Source organism: Glycine max, chromosome 14 (assembly GCF_000004515.6).
Source record: "Glycine max cultivar Williams 82 chromosome 14, Glycine_max_v4.0, whole genome shotgun sequence".
Lineage (NCBI taxonomy): Eukaryota > Viridiplantae > Streptophyta > Magnoliopsida > Fabales > Fabaceae > Glycine > Glycine max.
Window position 1 is genome coordinate 8,769,715 of NC_038250.2, and position 26,119 is coordinate 8,795,833.

At 32.6% G+C, this 26,119-nt stretch overlaps 3 protein-coding genes across 3 annotated transcripts; 1 reads left to right on the plus strand and 2 right to left on the minus strand.

Annotated features, from left to right (window-relative positions):
* Positions 1-10,165: 10,165 nt before the first annotated feature.
* Positions 10,166-14,902, plus strand: ELF3B (protein EARLY FLOWERING 3b). The gene is made up of 4 exons (XM_014767012.3): positions 10,166-10,664; positions 11,416-12,230; positions 13,520-13,571; positions 13,707-14,902. The coding sequence occupies exons 1-4, from the start codon at positions 10,449-10,451 to the stop codon at positions 14,715-14,717; spliced, it is 2,094 nt and encodes a 697-aa protein (XP_014622498.3). The 5' UTR covers positions 10,166-10,448; the 3' UTR covers positions 14,718-14,902.
* A 2,248-nt stretch (positions 14,903-17,150) lies between these two features.
* Positions 17,151-20,848, minus strand: LOC102659514 (uncharacterized). The gene is made up of 6 exons (XM_041009016.1): positions 20,708-20,848; positions 20,381-20,467; positions 20,173-20,286; positions 18,463-18,516; positions 18,088-18,231; positions 17,151-17,261 (listed from the first exon to the last, which is right to left on the minus strand). Exons 1-6 carry the CDS (start codon positions 20,846-20,848, stop codon positions 17,151-17,153), a joined length of 651 nt encoding a protein of 216 aa, XP_040864950.1.
* A 1,258-nt stretch (positions 20,849-22,106) lies between these two features.
* Positions 22,107-25,568, minus strand: LOC100811513 (pyruvate dehydrogenase E1 component subunit beta). Its single transcript, XM_003544470.4, has 4 exons — positions 25,043-25,568; positions 24,849-24,946; positions 24,707-24,756; positions 22,107-23,245 (listed from the first exon to the last, which is right to left on the minus strand). The coding sequence occupies exons 1-4, from the start codon at positions 25,137-25,139 to the stop codon at positions 22,273-22,275; spliced, it is 1,218 nt and encodes a 405-aa protein (XP_003544518.1). The 5' UTR covers positions 25,140-25,568; the 3' UTR covers positions 22,107-22,272.
* Between the last annotated feature and the right edge of the window lie 551 nt (positions 25,569-26,119).

Here is a 26,119-nt window from a genome sequence, read left to right on the forward strand (position 1 = left end):
CAAGGTTTTTGTGTTAGTAGATGATTCTTTTCATATCATAATGAATATAGAGGGCAAGCATTCTTGGGAGGCTTATCTGGAATTCACAAATGCTAAAGATCTTGGGTGTACTATTACTTTAGTCAGTATTCTTTTTATTCGTGGGTGGTTGTTCGATAATTGGATAGCTTCTATTAAGATTTTGATTTTGTTGATCAAATATAGTTATTTTTGAATTTGTTAATTTAAAATGTGATTTTTTTTCTCTTCAAAATATACTTATTTTTTAACCTCAAAAACTTAATGTGTCGATAACCAAATTGTTTTTGTTAAACTCACTTTTAAAATCTCATTTAATGCAAGATATAAACATATTTTATACACAAATATAGCTATCATAAAATATACAGAGATTAAGAAATAAATACTCATCTCACTTATGAATGAAAATTGTACACTTAACGCTAATGTCTCATTTGTAGAAGAATATTATTATTCAATTTTTTATTATTATTTTTTATTATCAATTTTTATTGTCTTAGTAAGCTAATTAACAATATACACATAGTGGTGTATATATATATTTTTTTATAAACACAAGTAAATTTTTTTACTTAATTTACGAGAATGAACAATTTAGCTGAAGTTAAATTAATGTTTAAATTATTATGGTGAAATTATATATATTTTTATTATAATTTTTATTTAAATATTTTTTATGACTATCTCCTTAGAATATTTTATTTTACAAACATGGAAAGTATAAAAAAATATAGATTGTTATTTTAATTGAAATTGTAAACCAAGTTTAGACTTAAATTACCATATAAAATATAACATACAAGTATAAACATTTTTATAAAAATAAGTTGTAAATTTACTCTGATTTCATAGTGATAAATTTTTTACAAAAGATTTTTATCCGATCAAAGTTAAAATTTATTTTATGCTGTTAATATTTATTTAATTGAATAAAAAAAATCAAATATCAATATAATCATTGTTATTTTTCCACACAAAATTAGTGTCTAAAATTAATTTTTAAACAAATATTTATTCATTTTTCATTTAAATAAATTATTCATCATTTTATTCTAAATGGATGATTTTTAATTTTCTTTAATAATATTTATATGTCAATATATTAAAATAAATTTTTTATATAAAATAAAACACAGATGATTTTTTTTAGTGAAGAGGAGGGGCTAAAGCGCCAACAAAGATAAATTATTAAAATCCACGAAGGAACAAAATTGACACTATATCAACAGAACTTGAACTTTAAGAGAAATAAAATTTGGAACAAATCGAAAATTCTACCCTCCTCTCCAGTGGACAAACCAAATCTAGCAAAAAAATTTATTTATTTATAATAGCAAGTAAAAAAATTATATTTAATTCACGGGATAAATAATTTACCTAAAATTATATTAATATCCAAATTATTATGGTTAATCTATTTTTTCTATGGTTGTCTCTTTCCTGATTTAAATAATTTGTTAAATGTTTTATTTTATGATCATAGAAAGCATAAAAATAAATAAATAACAAATGAGGATGAATATTTTACATAAAAATTATGGAGAAAAAAATTTAAACTCAACTTACCATATAAACTATATAAAATATAACATATAAGGATGAACATTTTTTATATAAACAAAGAAAAATTACATTGAATTTACAAGAATAAAATTTTTCACTAATTTTTATTGTTCAATCAGAGTTAATATTTCTTTTACATAATTGATATATATTTAATTACATAAAATACCAAATATTAACATAATCACTGCATAAATAAGAATCAACATAATCACTATTATTTTCCATCCCAATATTAGTGTCTAAAATTGACTTTCAAGAAAAATTATCCATATTTTATTTATTATTGTCTCACTTAAATAAACTATTCATTATTTTTCTTCTTCATGAACAAATTTTAATTTTCTTTGATATGAATATTTTTTATTTAAATTCTTAAATTGTTAACTCCATGGAACGCAGGATCAAAATCTAGTATAATTTAATAAGATACTAATGCATATTTATTTAAGTAATTTTAGAGAAATAATATTTAAAAACTCTTTTGTTTAGGAGTCATAAATGATTTTAAAAAACCCAATTTAAACAAGTGTTTAAAATAAAATGTATGATTTATATATTTTAAATAAATTTTATTATTTGTTTAATTGTGTTAAATAAGTTTAACAAGAAGAGGATAAAGATAATTTGAACATACTTATTAAATAAAACCAATAATAACAAGCCAAATAATTTTTTTATTATACCATTAGTGAATGTTGAAAATATTTTTTTAAAAATAAATGAAAATAAATAATCACTCTTTTAAAATAAGTTCGACTAAATATATGTTACCATTTTAAACTAAAAAGGAAAATAAAATCTTAATTAGGTTTGGGTAATTAGCTATCTTGCAAAGTTACAATAAAAAATATTAAAATAATTTTTTTATCAGACTTTATTTATCTGCCACGAAATATCAGATTAATTAGAGTCTATTTTTTTCTATGAACTAAAGGATTAAGACAAAAAGAGTTACAACCAAAGAAGAAACAAGTATGAAAATTACAATTTTACATTAAGTAATCTTTGAAAAAATGTCGTTTGATAATTATTTATAATTTTTTTATAACGAAAAATTTATATCAAAATTAAGACTCTAAATTTTGTGTATTTGTTGGTATAATTTTTTGACATTATCAATATTTAAAGATCACTTTAGATTAAATTTTTAAAATAATTATTATATAAGCCAACAATTTATTATACATGATAATTTATAATTGTATGAATTTTTTATACTGTTAAAATATTTAATTAAATCAAATATTAATTAATTATATATTAAGTATATTTAATGATTTAAAATTAATTTTATAAATTTAAAACACAATAGACAGTGTTTTAAAATCAATCACTAAGGAAAGTATTTTATTATGTATTTTGGAAGAAAAAAAATAGTCAACAATTTTTTTTACATAAATTAATCATCAAAAGCCAATAAATATTAAGCATTGATGTTTTGGTAACACAAAAAATATTTCCTTTTAAAACAAATAATATATTTTTTCAATCACACTTATTTTCATTCTATGAGTTAGTTATACAGCAAAAATGTGTTGCTACAGCTACAATGACGCAATCACTCTTGGTCAGCATAGACACAAGGTGTAGGGCGTCGGTGCTGTAAAGGCACAGTGGCGCAAGTACGCACGTGAAGGTGTTGTGCCAACCCTTCTGGCACAATACTCCTTACTCCTTCCCCCGCTTATAAATTGAAAATACATGTCGTTCCCTCACTTTCCTCACTTGCAGCAAACACCCCCCTATTCCAGAAACTTCCTTCTTCACAGTAAGTATTTTGTTGCTCCCTTCCATCCTAACTTGCTCTCTCTCTTGTAGTTTGTTTTCTCTCTCATAATAATTTTATTTCATATTTTTTATTATTGCTAATGACACTTACATGTATTAAAATATGTGATATTCTTTAATTAGTACATTTAATGACATTAAATGACACTTACATGTTTTAAAATAATTATGATTTTGGTTTAGAAATTTATTTGGAATATTAGTTTTTTACAATTTTTTGTAATATATGATATTGTGATTTTTTTAAGCTGTCATGTAACTTAATTATTATATGTGAGATTGTAAATGGAATTTTTAAATTGTTTGAGATAAATAAATTTAATTATGTTTGTAATATGTAGTGTATTTGATATGGCAAGTTCATCATCCTCCTCATCCAGTTTTGATGTGGTATGTGGACCACGTGAAAATGATGTGTTGTGGATGCAAAAGCAACATGAGTCCTAACATACTTGGAACGGGGATGCAGATAAAAAATTAAGAATGAGGCGAGCGATCCAACTTATCAGGGTATAGAACAACCACCGACATAAATTATTCCTCTGTTACAGCAGTCTAAATTATACACAACAATAAAATTGCGTAGAATCAAAATCCATGGAGGAATTGTAAATGCCTTTGTTGAAAGGTGGAGGCTAGAGGCACACACCTTTCATTTGACGTGTGGGGAGGCCATCATCACACTACAAGATGTGTCTGTGTTGCTAGGTCTTCCTGTGGATGACAATCCTTTAATTGGTAGCACAAATATTGATGGGATTGATATGTGTGAACAATACCTTGGAGTTAGGCCAAATGCTAATGCATTGACTGACGGAAACACATTGAAATTAAGCTGGTTGGCTTCAAAGTTTGCAAATATCCAGGACTATGTGGATGACGAAGAACACCTCAAAATGTTTGCACATGCTTGGATTTTGAGATTTATTGGAGGTGTCTTGTTGGTGGATAAAAGTAGTAAAAGAGTCCCCACGAGATATTTGCAATTTCTGGTAGCTTTTGAAGAGTGTAGTACTTATGCGTGGGGAGCTGCTGCATTGAGTTATTTATACAGAGAGATGTGTAACGCAACATATTATAATGTGCAATCTATTGGCGGTTACGTTCTCTTAATTCAATTGTGGGCATGGGAACAATGCCCTAAATTAGTCCCATCGATTGTGCCTCCACAACAACAAAACAGTCCATTTGGCTATAGGTACACAATTTTTAAATTATGGTCTTCATTTATAATTTTAATTATTATTGTATGTAACACATTATTATTTATTGTTGCATAATTGTTATACAGATGGTTACAGAATAGAAATCCTCATATGGCCAATGATAGTGTGGAGCACTGTCGTTTTAAATTAGACACCAAGAAAAGGGGCGAGGTAACTAAGTATACATTTTTCAAATGAACAATGTTATTATTTGTAATTATTTAACAAATTTTTAAATTGCCTTGTATTTTTTGTGGGTTCCTTACTTCGAAGAAGTCCAAGCGTTGTTGAGTCAATTATGTTTTGCTGGGTCTGCAATCTGGAGATGTGTAGTGCCAATGTTTTGTTTCAATGTTGTTGAATGGCATCAGCCAGATAGAGTCATGAGGCAATTTGGACTACAACAACCTATACTTGGCCCTCAATTGCAACCAAGCAATATACATGGCCTAACACTAAAAGGAAAAAATGGACATAATTGGAGGCAACTACCGCAGCCAGCGCTTAATGAATGGAATAGTCGCTATGAAAGACGGTTTCAAGAAACGCCACCACAAGTTGGGCCCCTCAGTGTGAATTCTGAGTATATGAAGTGGTTTAGGCGTAAAACCAAATTGCATATTAGCCGACAACATGCAAGAAGAGGACTAATGATATTTATTAATTATTGTAGGTCTTACTTATTTATTTTAATATTCTAAAAAATGGTTATTATTTACATACATTTTCTAAATATATGTATTATTTAACAAGAATTTATATGCAGGGTGAAATTATAGAAACAATGCAGTTCATGTTGTTCCCATATGGGAGAAGGGTGTCAAATTTGGACGATCTGGCGCCATGCCTTGATAAGATGACTCTTTTAGTTGAGGAAGAGGATAGAATTATTGAGGCACGCGAAAAGCTCCTCCTTCGGTTCCACAATTTGAACGTCAACAGTTTGACATGTTGGGTAGGAGTGTGGAGACCCAAGGTTTAAGGCGACGTAGGGAAAGTGTGGATGCAGAAGCACATGTTATTCATGTGATGCCAGAGCGACAACATGGAATGTATTACACACCTGATCAGTTCACCCAAGAGCTGTCTCAAATGTCGCCCCTATATCCGTACCTATATCAAAGCGGAACTTCATCAGGTACAATTTTTGTGTTAATTTAATTTATAATGTCCATTAATATTGCATTTTATTTAATTTACTATTTATTTATTATGTTATATACTGCCCTGATTAGATTGTAGAGGACAATTGCGTCGATTATGTCCTTGTACACCACATCTACCACATTTTTTACGAGTTTGAGAAGGTTCCCTCCAATCCATCTCATTCCTTAACCGTGTTGATCTTGGCCTTCCTTTCATACGAATAAAACTTGGATCAGGCACAAGTGTCCACAATGCATCAAATGGAGGAATTGCATCCTCGTTCCCATGGGGCCACCACGATGGAGAGTGAGCAAGTAAGATGTGATCATTTGTGTATACAACATCTATGTATTGATAGAAGCTGATGCTGACAACACCACACGTAGCGATAATATGGGAACATGGATAATGGTGAGTACTAAATTGACCGCATTGACAATAACGGTCGTTTAAGTTAACTGACCGCTTTTGTCCACCTCGTTGAGACATAGGATCGTAAGCCTCCTCAACTTCAAACATTGTTCTCTGAATGTCATAAATGTAGACAATGTGAGAACAAACCTTTTCTTGATTTTCTGAATCTCTTTCATAACCTTTGTGCAATAAATCTGATTGCTTTGTAATTCTCTTTGAGCTTTACAACCGTGGTCTACAAAATACCATCGACATCTACTGTATGTTGACTTCACAAGGGCAGTTATTGGTATGTTGCGACAACCTCTAAAAACTTTATTTACACATTCAGATAGATTAGTTGTCATATGACCGTACCTACGCCCTCCTCTTTCATATGTCATGGTCCATTTTTCTTTTGAAATCTTGTCGATCCATGTTTTTATGGCAAGACTCAAATCACAAAATTTATCAAAATTTCTATCGAATATATGCTTGCAAGGAGTGTATCCTGCATATTACCAATTACCAATTTCAGTAAAATTATCATAAAAAATAAGATATATTATAAGTCAAATCTTACCTAATTTTTTCAACATTTGTTTTTATTTCTCATTCTTGAACTTCTGGTTGAAATTGTTTGCGATATGTCGTACGCAGTAAACATGGGGAGGTTGCCACCCAAGTGCTTCATTAGCAACAACTGACTTTATACTTGCATGACGATCAGAAATGAGACATATACCATCTTTATCTGTAACATATTCACGCAAGTGTGCCAAAAATCATGACCATGCTGTTAATGTTTCTCTCTCAACCACAGCAAATGCGAGCGGAAGAACATGGCCATTTCCATCTTGTATTGTTGCCATTAACAACGTCCCACGATATTTTCCATACAAGAATGTATCGTCGACTTGTATGATTGGCTTGCAATACTTGAAAGCCTCTTTACATTGGCCGAAAGTCCAAAATACTTGATGAAACTGATGGTATTCACGACTCATCGTATTGCCAACTACAAAATCATCGTCACATATTTGATAATATGATTCTGGATAATGATTTTGCATGTGCTTCAACCATGACGAAAGTTGGCCATAAGATTCATCCCAATCACCATATTCAATCATAATGACCTTTTGTTTAGCCTTCGAGGCCTTTCTATATGAAATTTTATAGTTAAAATACCACTGATCCTTTCTTGAATTAAAGAAATTTTCAATGACGGATCTTCTTTAATCATCCTCATGAAAATAATTACAGTTAAAACTCTATAAATTAATAATGTCAGGACCGGAGAAATTTATTAATTTAGAGAGTTATTAATTTATTGATAAATTAATAATTATTAATTTAAAGAGTTTTTAAGTAATTATACTATACATACCAAACAAAAAGACAAATTAGTCTATGCCTCTTAGAATTACGTTGCAGCGAACATTGGGACTCAACGTAAATTAGTAACTACTGTGTTCATATGCATTGGAAATCAATAATGACTTTTGAAGTACAGTAAATGTAAACAAGAGGAACAAATGTGTTCAATTTATTCTTAAGCAAGTTTGACATATATAAATTACATGAATGTGTTAGAGTATTGTGGGTACTATCATTGAGAACAATGCAGAGGATGACAGCGAAGATGATACGGTATCTTTGGAGCCTGTTGCGCGAAAGGAAGCACTTATGGCGTCAAACACTCTTCACAACTTTATGATACAATACAAAAATACAACACCTGAGCTATTGTATGCAATAAGAAAAGTTAGAGATGAGCTCCAAATAGACTTGAACTTTAAAGGAAAACAGACAACTATTGAATCATATTTCGATAGAGTGTAATATTTTTTTTTTAGTTTCTATGAATTATTAATTTATGATTTTCTTGGGACAAAAAATTATAAAGGGATCTCACGAAAAATTATTATCTTATTATTTTATCGAGTTTTTCAATTTTTTACATTGGCCCAAGTCGGGACCGAACAAATTTATTATTTTAGAGAGTTTATTAATTTACCAAGTATTAATTTAAAGAGTTTCCACTGTATAACAAAAATTAATTATCAACATAAACCAAATCAATGATAAACAAACATGAATAATTAAAAATAGTTAAAATCATACCTATTACACAAGTAGCAATCAAATCAGAATCAAGTTTGTCATGGTCTTGTGTTATACTTATATTCAAACACGTGTGTGGTCCCTCCCACTGCGTAACATTCCATGTACCAGTTTTTTATAGATACAATTGCCCTCATATAAAAAGGGCATGGGATGCCATCATTTCAATTTACGCAGCAAACAACATATTTTTGTGATTTTGATTCAACAACTTTAAAATTTTGGTGCACCTTCATAACATATTGTTGCAGTGCATTTTTTTTACTGCATTTTTGCTTTCAAATTCCATGCCAACAAATAATTCTTGGCCAATATTGAAGGTTGATCCCATATTGAAACCACAAATGTCTTCTTCACCGGGATGACTCCAATTAATGTTACTATAATTAGAAGCAGATTCCCAAAATGCAGTCTCACTTCCACCTACAAATAAATCTTAATATACGGTTTTTTCTCAAAAGTATTTATGAAAATAGGCCTCTTTTAGTGCTATTTAATGTCCATTAATGGTTTAAACTATATACCAATACGGGTTTCTTCTGTATACTATTTATGAAAACATATTATAAGATTAAAATATTATAAGATTACAATATTATTTGATTAAATATACCTTCTTTATCTGTGTCAGATATATCATCGATATCTTTCTCCTCATCTAGCGAGTCCTCAACATATGAATTAGATATTATGTAATCGTCATTGTCAGAATCTTCATCTAAATTTTTTGCAAATCTTTGAACTTTTCATTCATTGCCAGCTATATTATTCCCACATGATAATAGCGAATTTGTCACATTCGATGCAGAAGCACCGACAACATCTACTTCAACGCACAATTCAATGACACCCATTTCTTGTTGTTGTTGAAAACTTTCAATCATTGTTTCAACATCTTCATCGTCACAAATTTGCAATGCAATATATTTACTTGCAACTAAAAATCGGCAAGTCATAGTAGATATACTTTCATTTTTATCTAATTTTACCTTATCATGAATTCTTTTTTTTAACCCATCAAAAGTTACACCACGTTTAATTTGAATAGTCTTTTTAGGACCTTCAAATCTAATGCCGTCGTCACTTTCAAATATTCTTCCATTCAAATAAACCAGAACAACAATCAAAGAACTCATTTTTATAATAAAACCTACAGAAATAATTTTCATTAACAATAATAACATAAAAAAAATCCAAATTAATAAAAAAATTAATAAATATATTACTGATTTTCACCACACAAAAGAAATATCAACAAAGTTGTAGTATAGAGAGAAAGAAATTTGGAGAGATGCGAAAATGTACTAGAAAGTGTGTCTGAATGTATAGGCATGTATTGCGTCGATAGTAATGGCGCAATACATTGTACTTAGGTAATTTGACCACAGGGTTGCTCCAACTGACATGACACAATACATTTTCAGCTGGTCACATGCTGCCGAAAGCAGTCAATACTGACAGTTAACACTACATACGCTAACATAGTCTGTCCAAAAGTGATTGTGCCACCACAGCTGTAGCAACCCATTGCGAAAAACTTTTGACACAACAACTCAATGTCACATGTCAGTTTCCCATTGAATTGAGCCCTGGCCTTTAGCGCAATGTAAATAAAAACAAACCCTCAATAAATAGTTTGAAAACAGTCATCTTTTAGTAAATAATTTAGAAAAGGACTCCTAGTATTTTTGTCTTAATTATACTTAAAAACTCATTACTCTTCCTTAGAATATAGTTTGCAGAATTAAACTCAGATCATTTCTTATAAATTAAATACGTATTCTCAACTAAATTACATTTATTATTATTAGATAAAAAATAAAAAATATAAATGATAATTAGTTAAAATTAATGTGGAATGGATAAAGAAAAGAAAAGGAAAGCGAACAATCTGGGCAAGAAAATCTAATCATGTGTAGAGATATGTCGTAGTGGGGTCCACAAAACCGCACTTTTTCTATCTTCTCTCACCTCGGAGCCCTGTCTGAGAATCCCTAACTCCGCTGTTCCGTTTCCCGTACTTTTCTTTCTGCTGCCCAATCTTTTTCTTCACGTCAACTCCTCCTTCTTATTCTTCTTCCACTTTCTCCATCTTAGATTTTTTTCTTTCAGATTCGATTCAGATTATGCTTTTTCTTCTTCTTCTTCTTCTCTCTCCTTGTGCAAATTGAGATAAAATAAAGAGAAAATTGGGATAATAGGATGAAGAGAGGGAACGAGGAAGAGAAGTCGGCGGGGCCAATGTTCCCAAGGCTGCATGTAAATGATGCAGAGAAAGGAGGGCCAAGAGCACCGCCAAGGAACAAGATGGCCCTCTATGAACAGTTCAGTATTCCATCTCAGAGGTTCAATCCACACCTGCCACGAAAACCAAATTCTTCTTCTAACATAGTTCCTCCACCAACTTCCTCAACTGAGGTGAGTCTTGGGTTTTGTGGCTTTATGCTTCACTCTTTTAGTTGTTTGACCTAGAAAAATGGTTTGTGTTGGTATAGTTGAATTTAGCAATTTAGGGGATTCTTAATTAAACCCTTTTTATGTTCTGCCAAGGAGTTTGTTGTTTTAGTTAATATAAATTTTTGTACAACTTGTGTTGCATTGGTCCTTCAAACAAATCGTTCAGGCGAGAGTCACAAACTAATCTCTCGAGGTACTGAGATCCATTTAAGCGGCTGATATCTCCGGAGAGATGTTTATTCCTTACATACAGACCTGAGATTGAACCTCTTACCACATGCTTAAGGGACATGGCTAGAGACTAATCTCTTGAGGTATTGAGATCCATTTAAGGGGCTGACATCTCCCTACAGATGTTATTTCATACGTACAGACCTGATAAGATTGAACCTCTGACCACGTATGCTCAAGGGGCATGGTTATCTGCCTATCATACCAACTTGTTGTTAACAAGTTTACCGTTCCAAAACCATATAAAATAATCTCATCCCTCATAAGACTAATTTGTTTGGATTGTATGTCAGCTCTTGTTGTTTTCTTAATCGGACTTTTATTTAAAAGAATGGTGTGGTGATGACTGAAGTACTCAATTGATTCATTGTAATTGCTCAGTTCTCATGTTAATGAGTAACTGTGCCAAAAATTTAAGATGTTTGGTGAAGTTTATGAATGGATTTATGTATATTTCTAACATGAATTGATGCGTTTGCAGGGAAATGGCCGTGAGAGAAGTTATATTTCTCGCCAATCTGATGATGGAGCAAGGTCAAACACTTCATTGGTGCAACTTGAACGGAGAAAAAAAGTAGATGATGGCATTCATGTGTACACTTGCTCGAGGATTGATCAATCCAATGATAAAATGCTGGAGAGTTTTAATGGGAAAAAATTGACTCCTTTTGGTGCTAGGAATTTTTGTTATTCAGTTGCTGTGCAAAATGGTGGTGACAAGGATACAACACAATTTGGCTTCCTTCCTGCTGATATGAGAAAAGATGCGAGGAAGGGGAATGAGGCAAATCCACATGTAAGCTCAAGTAGACAGAAACTAAAATTGTCTGTCAAACCCAAATCAAGTGGAGAAATTATTGACAGTCTAGTGATGCAAGCCAAGGTGATTCCAAATCAAGAGGATCAAGATTATTCTGTGCCAAATATAAACAGGTTACATCAGGATGATGCTTGCCTACAGAAGGAGTGTGTGGCTGGGTCCCAATCCAATGACATCGAGCATGGTGGTGATCTCCTTAACTCTACAAGGGATATGGATAATGGAAATGCGCTCGTACCAAGAGGCTGTTTTCATTCTGCAGCGAACCAAACTCACCCACTTGAGGCTACCAATGATGCTGAATATCACGATACTCGGACTGGAGGCCCGATACAGAAGGGGAATTTTGATGAAAGTGACAACATTTCCAAGATCTCCACTGTAACAAATTTATCAAGTCTGATAGTTTCTCCTGATGATGTTGTAGGGATATTAGGTCAAAAACATTTCTGGAAAGCAAGAAGAAAAATTGCCAAGTAAGTCTTGTTGATTGTTGGTAGCAGGTGTTTCTGTGGTGTGGTGATATCAAACTTGAATTATTTATCTGTGAATTCCTTTACTGATTTATGATAAGTGGTTTCTCTTACATGTTTCAGCTGGCTGGTATTTTGTAATTTTTGAGTTGTGTATATTATAATTTTATGTTTTTGTCATGCAAAAAGTCATAAAACTTGTTTCCTACGTTCATATGTGCAGAATTTTAGAATAAAAACACTAACTTTGAATTGTCTTCTGATTTGACTATCCTTATTTTGACCCCCTTCATGTTTTTGTGTGCATATTTGATTTGGATATGAGGTGTGGTTTGCAAAATATGTCAAATTTTGCCTTATTACCACTTACTGCTGGTATTTTTCCTTTTTCCTATTTCTAAAAATGCAGAGCTGCAGTGGTTTCTTTTATGCATTGTAACTATACTAGGTAAATGGCCTCAATATTTTCATTTGAGGAGTTGTGTATGTGGCTTTGAAGAAATAAAATCTTATCATCTTGGGGTCCCTTCTAAATTGGTTTTTTATAAAGTCCTTGATAGTTTTTTAATGGTGGATACTGGATCGTCTTACAACAGGATGATGAGCAGTCTTAGAATATTGTACTGTGTTGAAGGGGTACCCTTCTTCTGACAGCAGATCATTTCACTATTTGAAATATTCCTCTCTTGGTTTCGTCTAACTTGATTCTCCATGAGACCACTGGGGTGAGTTCCCTTACTATACTACTTGCCCTTACTGCACTGAAGGACTTGGGCTAAGAAAGGACCGAGTAATGCAGGATGATCCCATGGAGTACAGGGACACTTGGAGAGTATATGATTGATGAGTCATCAATAGATGTTATGGACTTATGGCTTACAACAAAGGGATTTTTCTTTTCTTCTTCCCCCATTTTCTAGTGTCTTAATTTTCTGTGTTAGACATTTAGGGATTGTGATTAGGATTTTTCTTTATAATGGTACACATTGTAACTGTAGTTTACTTTGGTATTGTGCCATCTAATAGTCCATATACACATACCCAGAAAAGATGACTATGTTTGATTGGTTGTTTTATGCTTCCTGGTTGAGTCTAGTCTTTATTTTGAACTGGAATCGACAAAACTGCACAAATATTTCATATGGGCTTTTTCTTATTTGGCATATGTATGGGCTTTTTCTTGGCTCCTTTGAAGTAAGAAAGTGCATAAAAATACTTGCTTTAGAGGAGATTTTACCTTTTGGATGAGTATTGTGCAATTTTCTTGATTGAACTCTCATTCCTCTCTACAGTCAACAGAGTGTGTTTGCAGTCCAAGTGTTTGAATTGCACAGACTGATTAAGGTAAAAAGGATCTCTTGTGCTAGTCCAAAACAGGAAGCATGTTAACTTTTCCCTCACGCACGAGCACATGGACTTGGAGGTTCACTCTTCAAGTCTGTTCATTCACACTCGCATTAATTCTTTTAATTTAAACAGGTCCAACAGCTAATTGCTGCATCACCGGATGTTTTGCTTGAAGATGGTGCTTTCATGGGAAAATTTCCTTTGATGGGTTCTCCTCCTAAAAATAAAAATATCTCATTGGAAGTGGTTGTAGAGCCTCAGCAACAAAATCCTAAGCAGAAAAACGATTCTGAAAAGCTAAACCATAAAACAGAATGTTCAGCTGAGAATGCAGTTGCGAAAAAAAAATCTTTTTCGTCCCCGAAAAATGGTAGCCACCATACAAATCACACCCCATTTTCAGGAACTCCACACCAGGCAAATGAAGCTTCTGATAATAAAACAAGTCCCTGGTGTTTCAATCAGGCACCTGGACATCAATGGTTAATTCCTGTCATGTCTCCTTCTGAAGGGCTTGTCTACAAGCCATATCCTGGGCCTGGATTTATGGGAACAATGAATGGAGGATGCGGCGGGCCATTCGGGCAAGCACCTCTCGGTGCTACTTTCATGAATCCTGCCTATCAATTCCCAGCTTCTCATCCAGTAGTTGGGGTTTCACCGTTTGTCCCTCCAGCCAGTCATGCCTACTTCCCTTCCTTTGGCATGCCAGTAGTGAATCAAGCAACATCAGGATCAACTGTTGAACAGGTGAACCAGTTTGCTGCACAAGGTTCTCATGGTCAAAATGGTCATTCATATATAGAGGGAACCGATTTTAACACTCATCATAACCAAAGCTCATCTAACCTGCCAGTTCTGAAGAATGGAGCTACGCTACATGTTAAAAAATCTCAGGCGTCTAAGGAGAGAGGGTTACAAGGGAGCACAATAAGCAGTCCTAGTGAAATGGCACAGGGAATCAGAGCAGGGAAAATAGCTGAAGGAAATGATGCACATTCTCTTTCTCTTCAAGCTGTTGAAACTAGACAGCAAACACAAGTCATCAAAGTTGTACCACATAACCGGAAATCAGCGACGGAATCAGCAGCTAGAATTTTTCAATCCATTCAAGAAGAGAGAAAACAACATGATTTAGTCTAGTGCTGTTTATGGAGGTGGAGTTATTTGAGTTGATTTTGTACAGTGCGTCAAGTCCTGTACTTTGTTGTTGTTTGGTAATATGTATCTTGCTGTTTTATTCTACTCTTCCTTTATGTCCTTTTTCTTACAACATATTCGAATGTAGATATTGTTATAACTACAATGGAATGTTAAAATTGATCAAATTTAATATTAGTGGATGGTGTCTCCGTGTAGTGTCATTTTTCATTTGGCTCAATGAAATTGAGTTTTATCCCCTATATATTGCTTGACTAGTAGGGAAATGATTGTCGGTTCACATTAGATTGGAAGTGTTTGACAGTCCTTTGGTTGCATTATATTAGAAATTTTTTGTAAGATTCAATAACTAAGACAAAGTGTATACATGAAACGAATTATTTTGGAGAAAATATACGATTTATTCTTTCTCCAAAAGTTGATAAAAAAATAAATATATAACACTCCAACATTAACTTTTTTTTTATGTAGGGTCTTGTTATCTCGTATTTTAAGGATATTGTTAAAAAATTTAAAAGAGAATATATTTACTGTGGAAATAATAGGAAAGTGTAAAAAAATATTGAGTAGTGTAATTTTTAGCATTTTAATATTTTTTTCTTTGTCTGGTTTCTTAACGGGTTAGTATTTGTCTTTTATATATACACTTCCAGTGTAATTTGAATTCAATGTTACAAAAATTCTGACAATATTTATGTGAATATTATTACTTGTTCGATGTTTAGTTTATAGATGGTATTTAAATATGAATTTTGGTTTTCTCTTCACACTTTTTACATTAGTTTTTATTTCTATATTTTTTTTCCTACCAAATCATTGATTGCTTCTCTCATTCTTTTAATTTTTTCCCCTGTTTTACATCTCTTCACACTTTTTACATTACTTTTCTCTGGATGGCATGTCGCAATGTTCATCCAACTCGAATAAACCTTCAAATAAGGGGAGTTCAGTGTGAGGGAATATGTGTCATGTGTGAGGAGAACTTGGAAAATGCATGGCATGTCCTTATAGACTGCAACTATGCAAGACAATGTTGAGTGGAAGCTGGTCTATGGCATCTTATTGATTCGATTATTGTAGGTGTGGAGAATTTGCCAGAGCTCATCTTTGAGTTTATGGTTTGCTGGTTATGGATTTGCAGCTTTGAGGGTGCCAACATAGTTGGAATGTTCCGAGTTGCTTTGCTTCAGCTAGCCTCTTTTGCCTTCAAAAAAATAAAGTTCCTTACTGTGTTGGAAGATCATAGTAGCATCATTTGCGATGGTTCTTTGGAGTACATGGAAGGGTAGGAATAGGCTAATATGGGATAAAACTTCGTACCCCATTGCCCAGAGGCTCTTCGCTATGCGAAGGTATGGAGGCTAATATGGGATAGTATAAGATAAAACTGTCTACAGGAACCAAACTGTTTTATGATGGCAAAAACGAACATACATGGAGTCCTGCTGCAACCACATGAAGGAGAGGCGATGGTATTATTGGAGGCTATTAATTGGATGCAGGAGCAGCTGATTTAACATGCCCTTATTGAAGTAGGTTATAAGCGTCTAGTCTTGGCAATTCAGAAAGGAGATCAAGACTTGCCAGAATTTGGAAGCTAAGCTTAGTGAAACAAATAAAGCTTCCTTTACTTTTGTTGCCAAATTTTACTATTGGCTTTGTCAGGAGACTAGTAAACTTTGTGGCTCATAGCCTTGTTAGGTCCTCTAGTTTTTATGCTGGTCACCAAATTTTTTATGATGTTCCCGATTGTATTTACCCTAAAATTCATTTGGAAATGAAATAAGCTTTTTGATCCCAAAAAAATATCTCTTTTTTTACCCTCCATTTATGATGTGTGAAAAAGAAAAACTAACCCCTTAAAATATTGAACAGAATTTGAAGATATTAAAACAACAACATAGTGCTTAAACCTCGTAAATAACTAATGCAACTAAAATATAGACTTATATTTTTTTCTAACAATTGTAATTTGTTAACTTCTAAACTAGTCACTACAATTTTTTTCTTCTGGATAATCCAAGAAACCCCATAATATGTCATCAAACAAGAAACAAAAAATGATAATTCATTCTTCAAAAAAAGAAAAAGAGATGATAATAAGAAATTTCCTCCCTTGCTTAATCCTCCTAAATTGTAATGGGTACCCATTAGTTAGGGATCACTTAAGGGCACTTTGGATTTTGACCAGGCCCTCGGTAATATAACTCAGGATCTTCAATATAATCTGACACAAACCAAACATCATAGCAGTTATATTCATCCGAGAAATAAGCAACATATTCAGGGATCTTCAAGGGCGCCATGAATTCTCATTCTTGTTATTATAGACGACTCATCAAAAACTGAAGCAAATTGTCCATTGCCCATTTGTGTTGCAGTGTGAGGAGTGTGCCCAACAGTGGAACTGAAACTTCACCCCCCACTCCACACATTCCGCATTGTAACGTATTGTTTCTCAGGTGGCCAATAACCTATGTTTGTCTTCTCACCATATTGCACCCACCAATTATTGGTATAGGGATCCTAATGTAAAAGAAAATGACAAGAAAAAAAAAATAGAAAAGAGTTTAATTTCTATACGTTGTGATTCATAACCTGATTATTATGAAATCATAAAATTATATGATTTGTCCAAAAAAGACATGATAATAACTTTTTTAAGCCTCTAAAAAAAACTTTTTTAAGTATAACGGAATTGCTAGTTGCTCGTTAAATATTTTCGGACCATTTACCATTTAGCGGTTTATATGAATAATTAATATTTCTTTCATGGACTATTTGCATTTTTTATATATATCACATCAAATGTAGTTTTTACCCAAGACTTTGCTACTTTCGGTCTTTTAACCAAAACACATAAATTCGTAATATTAGTACATGCTTTACCGTCTCATTGGTTAATGATGCATGTAATTACAATGATATTGGGTTATGTATTTCTTTTATGTGATCATCATTATCAATGACAATTTTAGTTATTACATTATAAGATTTTGAAAGAAAATTCCTTGAATACTAAAATTACCTATTAAATTTGAATTCTTGTATCCAAAATTCGAAAAGTTAATTCTTTTTTAAATAATCAATTAATAAAAAATAATCATAAGTATGACTTAAAATATTTATTATAAAAGTCAATAAATACCATACATGCATGTTGGTACATTCTAATTTTTAAAAAAAATTGGAAATCCAAATGAATTATGCTCCATCTATCTATCTTATGTAAGTTCACTTCAGCTTATTTAAGAAAACTAATCTCTTAATTTTATCAGTTTTTTGAGAGAGTTTTTTTTAAAAACATTCTGTTATTTCCCCTAAAATAATTGTTACCAAACATGCCGCTCACCTTATAGATGTAAATAATTATTATGTATTTTGAAGCCCACCAGGAATTGATATGGGATAAATTGCTGCACCCAGGGCAATTGCTAATCTGAACAAATCCAGGACAAGTCAGATCAAAGCAACCCGTTTTGTTTGAAGCATCAGCCTGCAAAAATTGGTGTCCCAAAATTACAATGCCCCAAAAAATTAGAACAAATTAATAAAAATTGACAATAAATCTAAATATCATGTAGCATATACATATTAATTAGACTAAGAATTAGTAATTCACAAATTTTGGTTCCCTCTTCTTTATGTCCCCAAACAAAGAATTAGTATATAAAGGATTAGTATATAATTAAATTAAATTTTAAGGTTGATGCAATTGCAAACTTACTGTCCAGTATACAAATAACCGAGTTTGCCTATCTCCATACACACTGGGATTGACCTGGAACAAGTTTAACGCACAAAGAGATAATGAATTTTTCAAAGCTGAAAAAGGTTTAAACAATAAACACTAAAATATGTGCAACGACATATGACTTCGAGTTGAAGCATGAGGGAGCTATAGAACATGCAGAAAATGATACTTTAAGTTGGAGTGCATTTTCCATGCATTCATAAAATGTTACAATAACTTTGTGTTTAAGCACAAGTTATATTCTGATGCATAAAAAAAGAAGTAGAAGTTACTTTTCTTACCGCCCAACCAGCTTCAACACACTCAAAGTCTTTGTATGGCCCTGTTAAGAGAGATACTTGGGAAGTGCTGTACTCATCATCCTTGTCAACAGAAGGGTTGCACACTTTGATGTCTCCTTTGGCTCTCAAGTAGCGGAACCCAACTCAATAACCCAACCTCACTCTCTATTATTAGGAACAACATGATATTTTACTTAATGATAAAATATGTGTTAAAGGTAATCTAAAAGTTTATTTATTGTTATAAAAGTGGTTTATGAAATAGTCTTTTCAATAAGAATAAATAAGGGCGTTCACATAACGGGTTGGGCAGGATTTATATGAATTTTTATAATTTATTTTGATAGAGTCAATTTTATAAACTCGAATCCAATTTGATTAAGACCGACAAATATAAGGTAAAATAAAATCAACTTAACTTGTTGCCATAATATATTAATCTTTACATTATATATAAATATATAATTAAGATATATTTTATAATATATATTTAAAAACAAATATACTTATAATTATAATTATAATATAATATTAGACAAAACATTATTTATTGAGTTAAGAAATTATATTATTAATATATAACTATTTAAAAGGATATATATGGGATCGAATCGAGACCACCCAAAGTATAATCTAAATCCGTCCTTAAAATGTATTGGGTTTGATTTCTTAGACTTGAATCCGTTCAAAAATTCTTTATATGGGCTGAGTCAATAAAACGGATGGTGTCATGATCATTCAAAATAAAATAATTTTATCACTATAATCTCTTTAATTTATTTGAATAAGTCTCACAATTAAACTTATAAACAAATACTCATGTAATAAGAGTTTGTTAAATAACTAGTTAATTAAGCTGCTTATTCAAAAGTGTCACTAGAAGAAAATCGTCAAAAGAAATAGCTGTGAAAGTAAATTTATATAGTTTTTAGACCAATGGTAAAAGGGGAAGAGAGACAAAAGAACATAATGTTAAAAAAGATTTTAGGATAAATACTAATGTCTCAATATTTGATTTTTAAATGAGTCAAATGATACCATCAAAAGGAGTTGTTAAAAAAGATTTTAGGATAAATACTAATGTCTCAATATTTGATTTTTAAATGAGTCAAATGATACCATGTAATAATTCATGTAACCTACTCCATCAGGAGATATAAGACTTCTGTTGTTGCATTGAATAGCACTATAACACAAACGAACTTACAGAGTGGTTTTTAAGTTGTGCAAAGGAGATGAGATTCTTATTCCGTTGACCAACATGTTGGTGAGAGAAGCTTGGCTTCTTCCTTCCATAGTCTTCAATTGAATTAGCCTTTAGCATGTCTCTTCCTCTAATTCTTCGAACAAGTATTGTTCCCTCTGGACATCTTCCACTTTTCTGCCACACTTAGGAAGTCACCGTCACAGATGACCCTTCAGTCCTTTGCTTCATCATTTTGCCACTCTTTGCATTATTTCTAGTTCTGGTCCCTACTGTTTTGTCCTTCTTAGCTGAATTGTAAGTGGGAGCCATCTGATTATGTATATGCAAGCTGTAATTAGTCTAGCAAGTTAGCCCTATAAATAACAAAAGATATGGTATAAACAAAGAATCAAATGTGACTCACCTGGATCTTGTGACCTTTCAATGCAGGATGATCAAAAGCTGGTTGCTTATTAATGTCAATGCAATCAATGACATCCCCATCTTCACTCTACAAGCATGAAGAAAAAAATTAGTAATAACATAAAATTAGTTAAGCTTCTATAGAAACGAAACGACCAATTAGAAAACATTCTCACTCAATACTATTTGATATTCTCTAGTATATCTAATTTCAAATTGTTTTTTCACTGATATGCCTGGTGAGATACAGGACCTATTAGGTGTTTCCCAACATATAATGGAGTTAAAAACAACCCAATAAAGCTATGATTTAGATAATTTTATTTACCTGGATAGTTTTTAAGGAGTGTCTTCTAAGATGATTTAATTTTCTCTCAACTTCCAAAATCTTGTGTCTTGACAAAGAGCTACCATGGTCCACAAAACCGTAAACTGAAACTACCATGAGAATGAAGATTGTGGATCCCATGGCTGGAAAGTGCAACAACTTTCCCATTCAAAATTTAATAACAATAATCTATTTTGATTCCTTTGACACAAAACAAGTGGGTCACAGAACTGAAATGGAAGACAAAAGATACACTTAGATATTGGAAACATGCCCTTTAAATATGAGTGGGTCGCATTCAAATTGGTCAGTCATGAATTATAGACATTGCTTAACTATAAGTTAGCTAGATATCGATATCTGCATGAGTTACCGTCTATATGTCATTCAAAACTTCAGTTTACATCATGACTTAATCATTGACATGCAATTGCAAATGCATGCTTCATTTATCAGCCACCTCCCATCCAACCAAAAATTGAAAAAGACAATCTTATTAATTTAATAAACCAAAGAAAAGAAAAGAAAAAGGTTAATGATTTCTTTTAAACCGAAAATTATTTTTCATATTTTATCTTTTAAGTAATTAAAAAAAAACTGATCTTAAATAGAATTGATTTACATGTATAATTCAAAAGTTACTTTTTTTAATTTTTATGTTAGACCTACTAGGACTCGGGGGAGACCATACCACTAAAGTGGTGCCTTAAGTGATCCCCATGGGGTAGAAACCGGAAAGGAATGTTTTAAAAACTTGCAAGCAAATTTGTTAACCAAGTGAATAGAATTAAGGGGCTTCAAAAATTAATTTAAAAGAACTAGTTTTATTTGAATGATTAAGTATGACTTTTGATATATAATATGAGTGGGTTTTATAAAAATCTACAAGTTAACACCTAGAATGAATTTCATAAGCAAGCAAGTCTAACTTTTGTTAAAAAAGAGAGAATAATTATGAACCTAAGAATTGAGCTATGCAATAAGAATTTAATACGTATGAACGGTTAAATTTTCATGCACATATTCTCGATGAAGAGCTAAAAGTTAGTAGCTGCAGAAATATTAAGAAAAAATTGAAACGCCATAGCAACAACTGAATTTCCTCAATTGTTGTCGTCACAAAATGATAAATACGCATAAAGATATCACGTGAACACAAAAAAATCAGCTGTCTTTTAGCAGCAGTGCAATTCCATAGCTACTATATATTGAATAGCATATTTAAAATCGATGAGAACTACATCCATACGAGTCAATTAAAAAAAAAAGTGGATCTATAACAGATTTGCGGGATTCAGAACTGACTATAAATATCTCCCTAGTAATAGGGCTTTGCCCAACTCTTACACACACCACACAAATGATGTAGATGAACTAGTTGAGAAGGAGTTGGATTGGCTTGAGGGTTCTAAATATTCTTCTTTTAAGAAAAAAAATGCAAAGATTAACAAAAGTTAAATAACAATTTACGTTATGGGAGACTTAAGAAATAAAAGGTAAAGAGAAAGCCATGATGAAAATTCTAGCTTAATTTAACAAGCACAATTGCTAGTGTTTTGTAGCAATCACTGGCAGAGTTTCTCAACTGCAGTGACAATCTGAGCAGGTTGAACTACTGTCCATTCCTCCAATGTTCCAGCATAAGGAGTTGGTACATCCTGAGAGGATAAACATACTATAGGGGCATCCAAATAGTCATGGAAATTTTCGGTAATTGCAGCTGTCAAACTAGCACCAATTCCACCTGTCCGCATGCACTCTTCCACAATTAGCACACGGTGTGTCTTCTTCACTGAATTCCCGATTGTGTGAAGATCGAACGGTTTCAAAGACCTGATATCGATCACTTCGGGGTCATACCCCTTGTTCACCAGTGTCTTAGCAGCTTGCATGACATGATACCTCATCCTGGAATAGGTTAATATTGTGACATGCTCCCCAGGCCTAACCATCTCAGCTTCTTCGAGTGACAATACATACTCTTCATCTGGAATTCTCTCCTTGAGGTTATAAAGCAAAACATGCTCAAAAAGAATCACGGGATTCTCACTTCGGATTGCAGCTTTCATCAAGCCCTTGGCATTGTAAGGGGTTGAGCAAGCCACCATCTGGATTCCAGGGATTGATTGAAAATATGACTCCAATCGCTGTGAGTGCTCTGCTCCAAGTTGCCGCCCAACTCCACCAGGTCCACGAATGACAATTGGTATTTTGAACTGGCCTCCAGATGTGTAATGCAGCATGCCACAATTATTAGAGATCTGGTTAAATGCCAGAAGTAGAAATCCCATGTTCATGCCCTCAACAACTGGCCTCAGACCAGTCATGGCAGCTCCAATGCCCATCCCTGTAAAGGCATTCTCAGCAATAGGGGTATCCAAAACTCTAAGGTCCCCAAACTTTGGGGCAAGGCCTTTAGTCACCTTATAAGATCCTCCATAATGACCTACATCTTCACCCATGACACATACACAAGGATCCCTCTCCATTTCTTCCTCCAAACCTTCACGTAGGGCCTCAAAAAGGAGAAGTTCATGCCTAAAAATAAAATGCATGCATGGTTAATTCCATCATTATTGGTCATAACTCATAATAGGAAACAAAAAAAAATGCTTTTAGCAATTTCATGTATTGACTATTCTGAATTAGAAATTACTAGAATATCCCAAAAGTTTTCAACCATCATCACCTTAACTCTTTTTTGTTACTGCACTCTTTCAGACCTAAAGAAGTTGTCATCCCTAAATTTTGATAGTAATCTGATCCTTGGTCTACACTCTACAAGAAGATTGTCTACTGTTTTCTACACAAAAGTTTTGAAGTACCACATCAAGGGGCCACCAATTCAGACTCTTCATCTATCTATCTAAAGTACGCATCAATCATTTTTTACATTCTTGTCTGTTTTGTTTTGGCCATTGAATAAGGGAGTCCAGATTATTTTTTCATTCATCTCATTTCATCTTATGTTTGTTTGCCAGTTCCTAGTTTCAGTCAGTCAAGACCTATCACTTAACTGGGAGGTTGTGCCTTATACTTTGATTACCTTTTGTGGACATTTGGTATAGTGAAAGAAAAAAAGCAAGAATCTTGAAAACAACAATAAACATTGTAACGATATCTTTACTATCTTAGCGAGAATGTGAAGTATTGTGGGTATCATGGGATAATGAGTTGTTGCATTACAATGAATTGTGAAGTGACATGAACTCAACTATTTCAAAAGCTTAAAATATCGGGTAAAAACACATGAACAATTTTATTCTAAGTTGTTAGTTCGCGCAGGAATGCTTGAGGCTGGCCAACCTTGCACTGAAATTTACACTTTATTTAGAAGAAAGAATCAAACTCATCACTTGCAAAGAATCTTTGATATCATGCAACTGACCAAGTACCCCAATAGCTTAAGTTACAATATCTAGGATACATCTCATAACATCATTATAATAGGAATATCTTAAAGTATCTAGGATGAGTGGTTTTCATATTTGTTTCCTATTTGACATGGATTATGAGATATCCTCTAGAGTCTAGATATTTTAACATATAGGAATAGGATGTCTTTAGTCTGTGTGAATCTGGCATAGAGGGAAAGGTTTGTTTAGTCAATTCTATGGAGCATATTTATTCTTTTGCTTCAGGGGATGGAATATGTCCCCTTATTCATCAGGAAATTAAAAACCTAAAGTGAAAGGAATAAAATTATCCATTATCAAGAAGCATTTATAAAAAAAAACAAAAAACCCAGAAGATAGTAACAACAATTGTCGACCTACTTTCATCTCATTTATGAAAGGATGAAAATGTGTTAATGATAGGATGAAGCAGTAGCCAGTTTGCCACATTCTTCCCAATGCTTCCATTTTCATCTATACCTAAAGCGATGCTTAATTCGAATGAATAAGGAAAAGCTTCATCTCATTAAAAAAAATATGCTTAAATGTCCATAACACGGAAATACGACAGCAAGTAATTGTAGAAAGACTGAAAGAGACATACCCAGATCCAGATTTTGAGGTAGAAGCCGCAGAACTGGCTCCTCCCTTTGTCTATAAACAAAGAACCAATAAACACAATTTACAAACTTGAATTGATCCCAAACCAAACAGGGAAAAAAAGGGAATGGAATTTGATAACTCACTGCAACTGCATTAGTAACCAACAATTCATGCTTACGACCTTCAGTCTTCAGAACCCTTGCTGCATCAGATCTAACCATAAATATGCCATCTTTCCTCTCTGAACCAATCAAAGAAACATTTAAAAGTCAAAACAAAAATCTCAATTAGCAGTTTGAAGAAGAAAAGAAAAAGGGATTTTTTTTAAGAAGCGAACCTGAACGAGAAGAAAGCAGGAACTTGTTGGAGTGGGAAGAAGAGAATGATGGGGTCACAACTCCCAATCCCTGGAAATGGGTCGTCGCCATAGGCATTGGATCACCCAAGAAAGATGAATAAATGAAAAATGAAAAATGAAGAAGAAAAAGATTGAGAATTTATTTATAGGAGGGAAATATGCCAATGGGCGGAGCAATTAAGGAACACCATAGTTTGTGTTGTGTTGTGGAGAAATTAAGGATCGTTAGTTGTTGAGTTTTATTTATGGGCGGAGAAATTTAAGAGATTTTGGAGAGTGTCTGTGGATTTAAATAAATCTCCAACGTAGATTAAAATTAATGGCTGAGATCTCTTCAATAAAACCACCCTGGGAAAATTACTTCCGGCGACTCCCGCAGCATCTCCGACTTCAGTCCTTACCCTAATGTCGACGCTGTGTTCACCGGACAGTGACACAGGCTTGTGGTAAACCTGTCTAGGTAGGGATTATGGGATTTTCTTCCATTTTTCTTTTACACCCAACACTGATAAAAATAAAAAATATCCTTAGGACAATTGATAAGATTCATACCGAGTGTCAATTTGTAAAATAATTAATACAAAGTTTATATAATAAAATTATTATTAAAATGATTGGAATCCATAATCTTTCTTTTTTTAAAAAATTACTTTTTATTTAATTAATTAATCAATGTGTGTTAGTGATTTTCACTCATTTTTATAAGAGTGAGAATGTATTTATCTTTTTAATAATTCATAATATTTATTGTAAAATAATTAAAGATATTCTGATAAAAAAAATAATTAATATATAAAACAACTTGAAAAAAAGAATCTTATATTTAGGTTAGGGACGGAGGTAGTATTTCCTTTTAAGAAATATATGTATAAATAACAATAAACATAATTTATAGAATAATACTTGAAAGAAGATTGTCAATAATAATTTCTCTGTACCACCCTTTTCCAACTAAAAGAAAAATAAAAAAGCTCTGCTCTTTGCTGATGCTTTCAAGCAAGCAGGCGAAACAAATGTTATGAAGAGTTTGCAGGCTGGTGCCTTTAACAAATCTTT

What these genes read in the sequence shown, in the direction of transcription:
- LOC100811513 (XM_003544470.4), bottom strand. Translation starts at nt 25,139, where the DNA reads ATGCCTATGGCGACGACCCATTTCCAGGGATTGGGAGTTGTGACCCCA. An exon ending in CCTGCTTTCTTCTCGTTCAG is followed by an intron (nt 24,947 to 25,042) that starts GTTCGCTTCTTA and finishes TGATTGGTTCAG; the next exon opens with AGAGGAAAGATGGCATATTT. An exon ending in TGGTTACTAATGCAGTTGCA is followed by an intron (nt 24,757 to 24,848) that starts GTGAGTTATCAA and finishes CTTTGTTTATAG; the next exon opens with ACAAAGGGAGGAGCCAGTTC.
- ELF3B (XM_014767012.3), top strand. Translation starts at nt 10,449, where the DNA reads ATGAAGAGAGGGAACGAGGAAGAGAAGTCGGCGGGGCCAATGTTCCCA. An exon ending in GCAAGAAGAAAAATTGCCAA is followed by an intron (nt 12,231 to 13,519) that starts GTAAGTCTTGTT and finishes TCCTCTCTACAG; the next exon opens with TCAACAGAGTGTGTTTGCAG. An exon ending in AATTGCACAGACTGATTAAG is followed by an intron (nt 13,572 to 13,706) that starts GTAAAAAGGATC and finishes TAATTTAAACAG; the next exon opens with GTCCAACAGCTAATTGCTGC.
- LOC102659514 (XM_041009016.1), bottom strand. Translation starts at nt 20,848, where the DNA reads ATGGGATCCACAATCTTCATTCTCATGGTAGTTTCAGTTTACGGTTTT. An exon ending in TGAAAGGTCACAAGATCCAG is followed by an intron (nt 20,287 to 20,380) that starts GTGAGTCACATT and finishes ATACATAATCAG; the next exon opens with ATGGCTCCCACTTACAATTC. An exon ending in TAATTATTTACATCTATAAG is followed by an intron (nt 17,262 to 18,087) that starts GTGAGCGGCATG and finishes CTTTTACATTAG; the next exon opens with GATCCCTATACCAATAATTG.